General features: G+C 37.5%; 1 protein-coding gene across 1 annotated transcript; it reads right to left on the reverse strand.

Annotated features, from left to right (window-relative positions):
• Nucleotides 1-2494: 2494 nt before the first annotated feature.
• LOC148957978 (TBC1 domain family member 7-like) lies at nucleotides 2495-3415 on the reverse strand. The gene has a single exon (XM_089114198.1). The coding sequence runs from the start codon at nucleotides 3413-3415 to the stop codon at nucleotides 2495-2497; it is 921 nt and encodes a 306-aa protein (XP_088970324.1).
• Nucleotides 3416-13295: the final 9880 nt, after the last annotated feature.

The following is a 13295-nucleotide window of genomic DNA, read 5'->3' on the forward strand; positions in this document are numbered from 1 at the left end:
CTAGCTCGGCCTAGCTGCCCTGTCGGAGGTCAAGCCCTTCCGTCGGAGAATTTCTAGCGCCATCACTGACAAAATGCTAAACTTTTTATGTTAAAAACAGTAATGAATGACTAATAACTTACGATAGAAAAAGATCTAAAAAGTGACCTGGGTCTACCATTTGCAGTATCTAGGGGTAATATTCTACTTTTTTCTAAAAATGCTGTTTGTTTAACCGAAAGTTAGACAGCCAAAGAGGCCTAGAACCAAGAACCATTATCTAAAAATAGAATCAAAGAAAATTATTGTCTTCTTATTATGCTCTTATTGTATTGAATTGTGTTTAAAACTATACCTTATTAAACGTTAGTTTACTACGTATAGATGAATCTGAAATTGAGGAATTAGGCCAAGTTCCCCAGTCCAAAATTAACACTTGGGATATTTTTCGGCTTGTGTCTGTTCAGCATCATTATCAGCCTTTCAAATTAGCATCGTTCTAGGTCCCCCTTCTTAGGTAAGCCCAGCTGTTTTTGCACCAACCCCATGACGGTGTTTTTGCACCAGCCAAGTATTTCATAGTTTAAACTTCTTAAAATTATTCTAACATTGAAGGTTGTAAGAAGGAAAGCTTTAGCATGTTTAAAACTGTTTGCTTTTCAGCACCATTTGAATATTGTATCACTAAAATTTTTTGCAAGCGTACGAATATAAGCGTGCGATGGCACGCGAACGCCCGCACATATCCTCCTAAAACTCTCCAAGCATGTTTTTTTGCATGTGCAGTGCCACGTATTTAATGATTATTCTTTTTTCAATTTTGTTTCTCTAAACTTTCTTGAAAGTCAATTTTAGCAAAGCTCAGTTTGTCTAAAGTTGCAAATCTTGATGGCATTTCTGGGGGCAAATCATTTCAATCAAAATCACAGGCCTTCTTTCCATTACTCTGTTGCCGTAAGTCTTATTTTAAAGATCATTCTGCTTCCTTTTTTCTTTAACCGTTGCCACTACTCCGGGTCACTCCATTTTGGTCAAAACTAAAACGAAGGTGATCCCATTGCTTCGTTTTCATCCGTTTTCATATCCTTTGTTCTCGCTGTTTTTGCCGTTCCCATTAAAACGATGCATTATCGAATGAATCCACTTTCGAATGACTCCACTTTGAAGAGCCCTGTCGAATGACTTCGGTTTGGTAACAAATGTCTCTGTTTTCGTGCAACTCCCTAAAATGTTTTCATACAAGATCAGAGTAGTGGCAACAACCTAAAAAAACTGCATGCATTTTCTTAAATTATTCCTTCCAAGAAACATCTTTTTAAAAGCAATAAAAAATATTTATCTTATAAAAACCTTATACACTTTTTCAAACAGTGATAGACCCCTCCAAATGTATATATTAGATTTAAAAGGCTATCACTTTTGCAGTCATGCAATTACCAGCATGCTAACAAACTTCATATTACCAGGATTTTTGCAAAAAGAACAGGATTTTGTTCCAGTGTTACATATAATTTATTTCAATTGCCATCTCAAGGTCTTGTTCATTTTCTTAGATACTGTACAGGGTGGGTGATATCAGTCAATGTTGGTAATGTGATGATATATCTATTCTGGTTGCATTGAGTGCTTGATACCCCAGATGTTAAATTATGGTATCTACTTTGTGGTGCTTGATTTGGGCTCTTTTTATACATGTCAGTCTGGCTTTTTATATGTCAGACTGTTTTAACTGGTTCAAAGTCAGATTTTTCTCCAATTTCCTGCTGCAAATAAAAGAGTTATAGGATATAGAAAAGTCCATTGAGAAACACTTCGTCAATATCATTCATACAGAATTACTTTGATACATTCTTTCCAAGTACATTCTTTTAAATTTTTTCAAAGTTTATTGATTCAGTTACAATAGATTTCATGATAAATTTCAAAGGCATTGAAAAGGCATTGATCAGGCTGAAATAGGCATGTACAAAACTACATAAAATTCACAATGATATAAAAAAAACAAAAAAACTATTTTTGTTGCTACAGACTGTTCATATGCTATTTCAGCCTCAAATAGAGTTAACTTAAGATCATATTTTACTGAAAAGAAAACAGGCCCGTGGTAAGGTTGTTATTTTACTTAAACCTATAGAAAAAAATCAATTTCCTGTCTCCCTTTATTTTAGTAAAGAAAATTTGGGGATGGTCAAGAATACTTAAGCTTATACCAGATCATAGGCAGAAAAACCTGTTGGGAAGGTTTCAATACATATAAAATGCCTTTTTAGTTTTTATGTATTATTCTATATTGCAATAAAGCCTCAAATTTTCATACATCTTTTTTCTGTTTAACCATGCTTTGCTAATTTGTTTTTACTTCATAATATTAGATTAAGAATTACAAAAAGTGACAAACCAGTATGCATTCTGTAGCCTTTCCTTGCCACAGACAAATCGGTAAAACAGTTTGGGGGTCTTAATAAAGGTCAGTGCTCTCCACAGATGTGGCGCATTGCAGACTGGATGGCAAGTATTAAGATACATGGAGTAATATATCACTGTGGGCACCCATTTCAACACTAATGGTACTTCTGTGCTTATCCCACAGTTGCAAAGACTTATCTACAGCAGTTAACTGCCTACTTCTGTCCTTAGGCAGATTTCTTAGAACATGAACTGATGCTTCAGCACTTCTACTCTCTAGAAGGCTTAGTCTGCAGCTTAACAGTATAGCAACACACATAAACACCAGAATATTACAGGAGCCAGCAACAAGCTTGTCCCAAACTCTTTCAAGTCCACAAGTTGGAAATATCTCTGCGAAGCAGCTCTCAAACCATCTATTATAGGGCATCACTTTAAAGACCTGGAGGTCGTTCATATGCTCAAACAGCGCCTTATCCTCAATCTCTAAATAAAACGTAACAAATTTGGGAAGGTTTCTATACAAGTCAACATATTTATCTTGCATCTCAATAAAACGTTTTGTTATCCAGTAGGCATCGGTTTCATGCTCTGCAACATCACAACAGACTTCAGCTATCGCCTTAATAATTTGGATCTTTCTCTCGTCACGTTGAAGAGTCTTTTGTTTTGACATGCTAATCATATCGTTTTCAAGCAAATACATCCAAAGAATTTTATTTTGAATTGAGTCTTTTTTTGTTATCATTCTCATTGTTAGCAGAGCACGTTCTAAGTCTTGAAACTGTTCTTCTCTACACTGTTCAGCAAATTTGTGAGAACTTTGGTAACTCGGTAAAACGCCCAATAACACTTTCCATATAAATGGCCGGTACGAGGAGTGGAGAGTATATTTCAACGCAAAAGTCGAAAGCTTTACAATATCTAGCTTTTCGTCTTTTAACAAGTGCTCTAAGGCCTTAACTTGATCGACATTTCGAAGACCTAACTGCTCGTAATAAGGAAGACGAAAATTCCGTTCGTCCGCCATTTTCATGATCATAGAGACAACCTCGTGTACATCCAGACAGACCAGACAGAGGCATTGAGTCGTTTTTATCTTTTTCCTTTTGCAGTTCCAATCCAAATAGAAATCTATTTTTAGAATTTTCCAATTTGGACAATCGACTAATTGGCTGAGATACAGTGGTGGCCTGGCAGGGGGGCCGGGGGGCCAGCTTAATTGGAATTTGATACGACTGACTTGTCTGATTATTAGGTCTCTAGGAGGTCAGCAGACAAAGCAGACACCATAAAATTCAAAACTTTATTGGAGCGCACACCGCCATACCCCCTAAAACTGTCTCACTTCAAGGACACGTCTTTGTGTCCCTTCAGTACTGTATTATCCAGAAAAAACATTTGTACTTTTCCCAGGGGCGAAAAAATTAATCAATTTTTTAGAGGATTGTCAGGAAACTAACAGCTAAATTATTTTGTGTGGAGAACACAGCACTCATAGTGCACACAAAATGTGTTTAGGGTTCCGGGGACAGTCTGTATTTAGGGTGTCCGGACTCATGCCCCCCTTCCAGGGAAAATTTTGATTTTCGATGAGTCTCTTTGGCTCTGCTGGCCGTCAGAGACCTAATTAACAGACAATTTGGTTGTTCAATTGCTTTATCCTAGATTAGCCCATATGCTGTATCTCAAGTCACTTCCACCAACGTACAGTTTTAAGTGCACAAGGTAACAAGAAAAAACGCTAACAAGTGCATTCAAAGCTTATTACCCTTATTAGGTTTTATCATAAAGGATAAATTAAACAGATGACTTTTAACTCAAAACATGGACTTCATGATTCTAACGCGTAGATACTTCAGGCTTCTTTTTCAAGAGGCATACATTGATTTTGACAAGAAAGTTGGTTGCGTTTTGTTTGGCCGTTTTGTTAATATTTCTTTAAAGTTTGATGGAATATTTACTTCATTTTGTATCAAATGACATGATGCATTCAAAGATATGTTAGAAACGCTGTAATAGTGCTGGTTTGGATTTCGTTTGTTTTGCATCCTGTAAACTTAGTAATTTTATCGCCATTTGCACATTCGATTGTTTATAATTCCTTTTGTTTTCTAATTGCACCTTTAGATTCATTAAATATTTCTTTTGGGATTTTTAGTATCATTATTCTGTTTATGTAATTAACCTTGGGAGTAATATATTTTGTATTCACTATTATTATGTAAATTTACGTAACTATGTAGCATTACAATTAGTCCTTGTTTAGTTATATTTTGGGCGTGTTGCATTTAGAGTTAGTTTTTGAGTTCGTTGGAGTTGGAGTTGAAGTTGGAGATGGAATTACGGTTAAGAGCGATTACGTTCAGTTTTGTTATTTTGTATATTTAGGTTCTCGACGCTTTATAAATGTGGCAAGATGCTTGTGAAAGAACTTGTCGGCATAAACTATGGATTTATAGGATAGGTATTGTTATTTATGATATCGCGCATGACGATTATTGTGGATTATTTGATATATTTGAGAGGACAGTGCTTGAGAAAGACTGTGCCTAACACAGGCTCGCAACCAGGAATTTCAGAGGGCAGGGGTCCAAGACAAAAAATGGGCATTAAGGAAATTTAATTCACGTTCACGTTCAACAGAAGAGATGCCAGGGTGCATTTCATGTACGCCGAAGGTTCATCGGGGCATTTGTTTAGGTACACCAAAAATACGAGCAGTAAGTATACCTGACTACAACGAAAACTGACCAATAGCAAAAAATTGTGATGTATGAGTCTGTATTTTTTTCCTCCGTCTATTTGCTCAAATCTCAGCGGACTTCTCCTTTCTGTCTGCCATCCAGGGCCGCCGAGAGGATTTGGAGACCCGAGGGGGGGGGGGGGGGGGGGGGTGGGGGGATAAAAGACCTCTTGCGAGCGAAGAGAGCAACAAAATTTTGTGATCACGCATTATGAATAGCTTGAATTCATTTATTCGTTCAAACTGTTTACTTTTTAAGTTTAATTTTTTGCTTTCAATTAATTCCATGTTAAAACAGAATTAATTGCTTTATGAGGCCCTCTAGACCTCGAGGCCCTAGGGCAATTTGCCCCCTTGCCCCCTATCGGCGGCAGCTCATTTTTAAAAATCAGTCCTCTATTCTCCATAACCGAAAACAATTTGCTCTTTAAAATATGATCGGCCTTAAGAACATTGAATTATATGCTTCGCATTACAGATGGGAGGAGATTTAACAGGTCCACGAGCCTAGAGTTCAGCTGGTTTCTGCCTGCAAGTCTTGACTTCAGCTGAGTTGTAATACAGCTGAAAATCAACTTCAGCTGAGGAATGAAACAGCTGAACATTAACTTATTGTGGTATCTTCACTGCTTGCTAATACCAGCCCGCGAATATTTCTCTACATTCGCTTGTTTCATGCAAAGGTCCTACTGAAAGATGTCTTGGTTTCTTTTTTCTCACTTTTTTACCAGTGGTCGTAGAGGCTCTCTATCCCATTCAAAGTCTTGGGCCTTTATTTTGGTTTTTGAGTCCCAGAACAATTCTTCTTCAAAACTAGTGCGTAGCGCATCATAAAACACGCTGTAGAGTAGGAGCTTAAACATAGAATCTGTTACTGCCTGATAGTCTGACAAATCATTTATCTGTATTTCTGAAAGGTCAATTACATAGCCGGGATGTGTCTTTAATGACGATTCTCTTTAATGTAAATATTCAAGCAATATTTTCTAAAGTAGGGCACTTAACCTCCTTTGAGAAAAAGAGCAGGGGTCTGGACCCCCAGGACACCCCCCCTGTAGTTGCGCGCCTGCTGACATTAAGAGAACGAATCGACGTTACGGGACAACCGTAGAGAAACACTATATTTATAGAACCTTTTATCGCGGAAAGATCGTTTGATCTGAAGAAAGACGTTTGAACATTATCATTGTGTCTATTTCTTTCTTTTCTCATGGATGGAAGAACCATTACATGGATGGAAGGTGGGTACATTCTTTTGGCAAATAACCCTATCACAACGCATTTTCTAGCATTATGAGTAACGAGTAACTGGAATCCTCCACTCATTGGCTAGGACCGACTCTTTCCATTATTTGTTTCCCCTACACTCCCCTAATTTGCCCCTTGACTGTTAGTTGAGTTGTATGCATGTTCTGAGCTTGTTTAGTTGCCCCAAAGTGCAAGTTTACCAATCAAAGGTAAATATTTTATCTGGCGCTTTGGATTCCCCTCCAAGGTGCCAAATGAACACAACAGTTACAAATAGAACAAAACCCCTTACTCAGCCACATCCCAGGGCCTCTTGAAAGTTCCCCAAACATGTTCTTGACAAATTTTAATTTAGTTTATCTGCTTGGATTGACTTCTATGTTACAGTCTATTTTGAACGTGAGTCGGTCCAACTTGTCCTGACACCCCCATGAAAAATTATTTTATTTGCGTCCCTGTGCTCATGTAGGGGTAAGTAGATTTTGTCTCTTTGCTTCATTTCTCATGGAAGGACCAATTTGTCTCGACGATACAACGATAGGGTGGATTCTTTTCCCTATTACAAAGTAATGAAATCCATTTTAAGACTGGAATTAATCAACGTACTAAAAGCATGATTTTAAAATAGCAGAATTTTTAAACGATTTCAAGAAAATGACTGCAAGAAATATTTTGAAATGTATTTTAAGCTTATCTAAAGGGCGTGGTCGCAAAAATTGTCAGCTCGCTACGCTCGCAAGAAAGCCTCTGATCAGAGTTATACCAATGGCCTCCGACAACCTCTCGCCGACCCTTCCCAATGTTGGCTTTTTAGTCAAATAAAGCTATTAACTCGAGCCCCCCCCCCCAACTTTGAATTTCTTGGCACCGCCCCTGGACTGTAAATATTGTCAGGAAAAAGACGATAGTGTTAGTTATGGAGGGCGCCATTTAAATGATGGCGCCCCTAGGCGAAAAGGGCATTTTATCCATTCTTTTAAATTATGTGGTCAGACTTTTTATGACTTCAGACTTTGGTACTCTATTGGAATTTAAGAAGTGTAGTAGAAATCAAACCTTAATTTTGTCGAACATGGTCCAGTTATTCTCCTGAGTTGTGTTTTTAGACCTTTAAATTATGCAGGCTTAATTAATTTACATCCTTTTCGATGTTGGTTTTTTATATTTTGTATTTTCTATGAATAAGTATTAAAAACGTAGTCTAATGTGTAGGCAGGGCCGCTGAGAGAGGGGCAAGGGGAAAATTACCCAAGGCCTCAATGTCTTGGGGGCCTCATAATGTAGGAATGTTATTTAATTGTTATGTTTAAAAAACGTGCTTCTTGAGTTAGCTTACACAAACTATAGAATGTTGCAAAAACAAGCGCTGAAAATTATTTCAAAATCAAGACCCTGAAGTCAGTGGCTTGGCCAAAGGATTTCTGAATCAGCTAGAAAAGGATGAGGACAAGGAGATGTTAATTATTGTAATTTGCCTGCTGGTGGACATTTTAAAGCCAATAAACCTAATTCCGAAACAGCTTCAATTTTCCAGACAAAATCTTGTCACAACACTGTCTATAAAGCAGTGCGAGAGGAGCTTAGCGAACGATGTGTAAACTCGACTGAAGTTAAATGCGTGAAAATGATTGCTGTTTTTTGAAAAAACAATCAAATTCACTGAAGTCATCAACGATCCAGCGAAGAAGGGCGTTTGCTCCCAAACACCTTGATGATTTTGTCAGTACCGCGTACTCCCTGTCAGTGAGTCATAAATGCTTACGTATTTAAGAATAAATGAGTGTGTTGAAGGTATGATTCTTGAAGCAAAAATGATAGAACTACAAATCCAACATTGATTTAGGGAAAGAGTAGCCTGCGTCACAGACTAAAAACTTCCGTGAAGTACTTCTGGTTGCAGTTACTGCTGGCTTCACGTCAGCATATAGCTAAGGACTTTGAGGAATACTTTATTAAAATGGGTAGATTCCTCTCAGGGACGAAAACAAGTTGCTAATTTTGGAGGGGCGTGGAAGGATGAAAATTCCAACTTTAAGTGAGAAATTTTTCATTCGACCAGTAAATCTACTGTACCTACCAAATTGATATTTGTAAATAGCCCAAACACCATAGTTCTATTTTCTTTATAATTACCAAATTTTTACTCAATAATTAGCCTAAAGCATAAAAGCCTAAATCTCTAAATTTTGATTAACATGAAACAAACGTTTAAGCTTACTGTAAGAAGTAAAGCAACATTTAAGCAAAACAGTATTAGATATACTCAATGATTAGTAGTATTCTTTCAGATCAATTAATCAATTTTATCTAAAATACATTTTTTCACAATATAGAAGCACCAAGAATTTGAGCCTTTTATTTTCGTTCTTGATCGAAAAAAACTACTAACAATTTTCAGAGGGCCAAATGCCTTTTCATTCTTTACAATTGAAATGATGATTTGAGAACAAACTTTTGCATATGCTTGATTCGAAAGATGAAACACTCTTCTTTGATCAAATACTTCTACTGCAGTTTTTGCAATGTGTTCTTGCTTCACAGCAGTTTTGTCATAGGAATTCATGATAAGGACTCAAGGACATTAACAAATAACAGGGGGAGTTTAGCATAAACTCGTTTTTTATAAGAAGCGTTGAGAATTTTTAGTACTGAAAGATTCTTAATCTTTTATTGAATTAACTACTCGTAGTTTCTAAAAAAATTCCCACTCTAAAATTTTCTGACCAATGCGGGTATTATTATTCCAAACTGTAAGTTTCAAGTTTCTTATCCGGAAATTCACCTTGCCTGTTCGTAATTTGATTCAACTCCCGTCAGAAAGAAAGAAAAAGAAACGGGGCAAGTGTGCAATTTGGATCAAGTGGAGACGGGATTCACAATAGAAAAAGATTGGATGGGTCAGCTTCAGCCTGTGAATTTTAATGTTTAGAATTTTTACATTTAAAATATAGAGTTGCCACATCCACATGCCTGGCTATGGACTTGGGACCAACTGGTTCACTGCTTGATATTTATCATTTTTTGCAGAAAACGGGGGTGGCTCCACGGTGCCAGTAACAGCAAAGAGAAGCAGCAAATCAAAGGATGGGGTTGTGTTTACCCTATTACCCCCCACACACATATGCCCGCCCTGTATTAATTACACTCTTTTTTTTAAGTTCAGTAAATTTAAGTTCAGGCTGACTGTTCTTAATTTTTTCGAAAATCTGAGGCTGGATTGTTCTTAATTTGTTCTTAAATTAAGTGGGTGTAAGTAGTGCTATTGCTAGCTTTTTCACTCTAAGGAGGTGTTCAGGCATCATTTGCCAACAAAGTGAATGAGACAGCCTTAATTTGCTGACAAATTTGAATATTCACCGAAAAAGCACCCACACATCGATAAAAATCCTCGATTTTGAGAAAGAACGTTGTTCAAAATTGCATTTTGCAGAAGCTCAGCCTCGGCTTGTTCTTAATTTGTTCTAAACTTTTGACCAGTTTTGAGGCTCGTGTTCTTATAAAATTGTTCTTATCAAAAAAGAGTGTAAGTGAGGTCCATGGGCTTCCACCCGGGTATAGGCCCACTGGGCTTTTAAGCGGGAAATCTCAATTTCGGGATGAAGATGCAAAAGGTACTTCAGAGCGAAGGATACTTAAAAAGGTTTCACAAAATTCTCTTTTGACCATTCTTTGAATATGTATGTAATCTGCGTCTCAATGGACCTTTATACAGGTGCCTTTTTGAATTACAAAATTAACTATTGTAATAAGATCACGTGTTACCCTGGGTTCCAGAGCGTCAGTGTCGAGGAAATAGGGGGTTGCGGGAGAGTGCTGTGTCGAGGAAATAGGGGGTTGCGGGAGATTGCACTCTCCGGCAACCCCCTATTTCCTTCGACGCCCCTTCGACGACTTGCTACACTTGACGCTCTGGAACCCAGGGTAGTCTCGTGTAGGCCCATGGGCTTTAATGCGGGGTAATAGGGTATGAGCAATGATGTTTGCGTCATTTACAGTTTGCATATGGCACACATGAACTCTATTTGGAAGAATATTTTCATTTGCAATCTTATGCCAACCCTGGGAAATGTCTGTGTCTATGGTAACAGCAACAGCTTTGTCAGGGCTTGAAGATGACAAGGTGACACCCTATCCTTTTTTGACACAATTGCACAATAGGACCTATGAAGTTCCTTTTTAGTCACCACTCGTGACTTCAGTGGGATGTGTTACACACCATAGCAGTATTTTAGACTAAATTATACTTAAGTTTTTAGAACACTTTGAAAAACCTTCAGAAATGGATAATGATGAAGATGAGAGACCTATAATTGGCACAACATCGCCAATAAACACAGAGGTGATCGGGACGGAAGATCAGAGCCCGCAAGATCGGCCCAAACTAAATCTGAGATTGGTAGTCTTCTTCGAAATATTGTTATTCTTGACGATAGTAAGTGTTTTGTGTGTCTTTATAATTTCCTGGCACAGTGGAGATACACTGCTAGAAGTATTCTCCTTTAGGAAGGAGGATGTAAAGAAACCAGTTTTTGTGGCTGTGCTTTGTTTTCTAAGTATTGTTATGTTGGTTTGCTCAGCTGATTTAATCAGGAGAATCTACATACTGGTCAACAATAGAAGAAAAAGTCGCAGATCAAACAGCCTAGATAATGAGAACCAAGGCCATTCAAGGAACTGCAAATGTCAGAATGTCTTGCCAGATTTTGAATTGCGAAGTTGCCTTGAGATTCTAGACTTCCGCTCTTTGGCGGAAACAGGCTTGCTTGCATCAAAAGGAAGCACCACAGAAGAGAGGTTTAACGGCAGACTGGCAGATATGAATGCCGATTACACTGAATATTCTAACAGGTTCGTTAATGGGATTCCATTTGGAGTAGAAGAATTTGGGCCTTCTCATCATTCAATCAGACTTACCGTTGTAATGGGTGGACCGGAAGGAACGGGTAAAACTTCTCTTTTCAACAGGATACTCAACGGCCATTCAGCGCCTAATCCCGAGGGATGCATTGGGATAAACTGTGCGTTGAAAACATTTACTGTAACTGGTCCTAATATGTTCAACGAGGATATAGGGTTAAGCATTGAAATGCAGATTTGGGACCTATCTGGAAATTATACGCGGAATGGCAATTTGCCCCAGTTCCCTGATCACGTTGTTCTCCTTGTCGTGTGTGACGTCATAAGACCAGAGTCATTGGACAGTGCAAGTTGGTGGATCGATAATATTGGATCAAGAAGCAGAAATCCCCATGTAGCATTGTTTCTGAATAAAATTGATGAAGTGGAGGATAATACAAGTTGTGAAGAGATAGAAAACCGCCCTGAGCTAGATGGCATAGATGTTTACAAAGTTTCTGCAAAGACTGGCCAGAGCGTTAGGGTATCTTTCCTTCAAGCAATATGCAAAGCCGTACGAGTTGAAGCTCGCAGAATTGCAGAGTAGTTCAAAGAAAATGGTAGTGAATCAATTGAATTTAAGGAAAAAGACTGATTTCCATAATAAAATTTGTTGAGTACATGCAATACAGTTATTTTTTCATAGAAAATGGGCACGGACAGTGAGAGAAAAAAGAACTTTTCGCTTGAACGGAAAAGAAAGTCTGCACGCAGGCTATGCTTGAAGCAAAAAAGTCAAGAAACTATAAAATTTGGAGAAAAAAACCAGTCATGCAAAATTTCATTTGAATCTCTCAACATGATTTGCTGGTTGTCATAATACTTTAAATATTGAGCTAAGCATATTCTCCTTTCATCTAAGTACAGCATACGAATGGTAGCAAATCACTTGACATAAATGTCAGAAGTATTTGAAAACAATTGAAATATTGACGAATCTCTCTGTTTGCAGCTTCAAAACCTCCCCAACAAGGCTCTATTGGAATACTTCCTAGCATGGAAAATTAAATGTAGGACCCTGGCACCGGGCTCCGACACAGGTTGGAAAGTGGGGGACCAAGAGAAAATTTTGCCCCCATAACAGAAGATTTTGAAAAATGCTCTAGTGTTTTGCAATCAAGGGAGCCCTTCGTTAGAAGCCCTGAAATGTGAAAATTTATGACATCATTATTGGGAAATTGTTAAGAAATGTTAAGTATTGAATTTTTCAAAACGTTTAGAAACTGGAGTACTCAACGTAGAACTTTGTTCTTATGAAAAAATGAGTTTATTTGTTTTTAAATTCAGATACTGCAAGGGAAGAAAAATCATTGTATTTCACTGCTATTGCATGTTCTCATATAATAAGTTGTACCCATGTGTAATGTTGTGTTACTGCTGTGAAAATTAGAGGAATATTTTATGATATCGAGAGGAGAATTTTTGCATACATGTGTTTTGATTTAATAAAAAGAATTCGCACTTATTTCGTTAATCTAGCACATCGCAGTAATAACAGAATGAGCAGCAGAAAAGGCAAAGTTTTTTGTTTATTTCTTTATGAGTTTTTATGGCAGATCTGACCTTATCTATATCGCATTTTATTATGTATCCCAGAATTCGAAAAACAAAGAAACAGTTCCCAACAAGGTTTTTTCCAACTTCAGGTCTCTCAAGCCAGTTCTGGAGATGAACAGATTAGGGTTGCTAGTTGTTTCTTGAAATAATTTCCCATTAAAAAAACTGCTAGGATAGAAACTTGTTTTCAATCTCTCTGTCCGCGCATGATCAAGGCATTATTATTTTATGACATTGCATTTTCATTGCCTTCACATTCTTATTGCTTGGTAAACATAAGACAAGGGGCCGATTCAAAGTATGGAAGGTGAACAGAAGAGAAAACATTTTGGCCAGAAACAACCAATCGAGCAAGTTATTAGTTGATCACCACATGAAACTTGAAAATAGGTCTTTAGGTAAAAAAACTCAATTTGCTTCTACTCAACCGTCATAAGCTTAGCAAGTATTGTTTCAATAGAGA

The sequence above is a fragment of the Rhopilema esculentum genome, chromosome 19 (genome assembly GCF_057945365.1).
Source record: "Rhopilema esculentum isolate cy_ngs chromosome 19, ASM5794536v1, whole genome shotgun sequence".
In the NCBI taxonomy this organism is placed as follows: Eukaryota; Metazoa; Cnidaria; class Scyphozoa; order Rhizostomeae; family Rhizostomatidae; genus Rhopilema; species Rhopilema esculentum.

Bases quoted from the DNA above. Each gene is read 5' to 3' on its own strand.
- LOC148957978 (XM_089114198.1), bottom strand. From the start codon at position 3,415: ATGGCGGACGAACGGAATTTTCGTCTTCCTTATTACGAGCAGTTAGGT.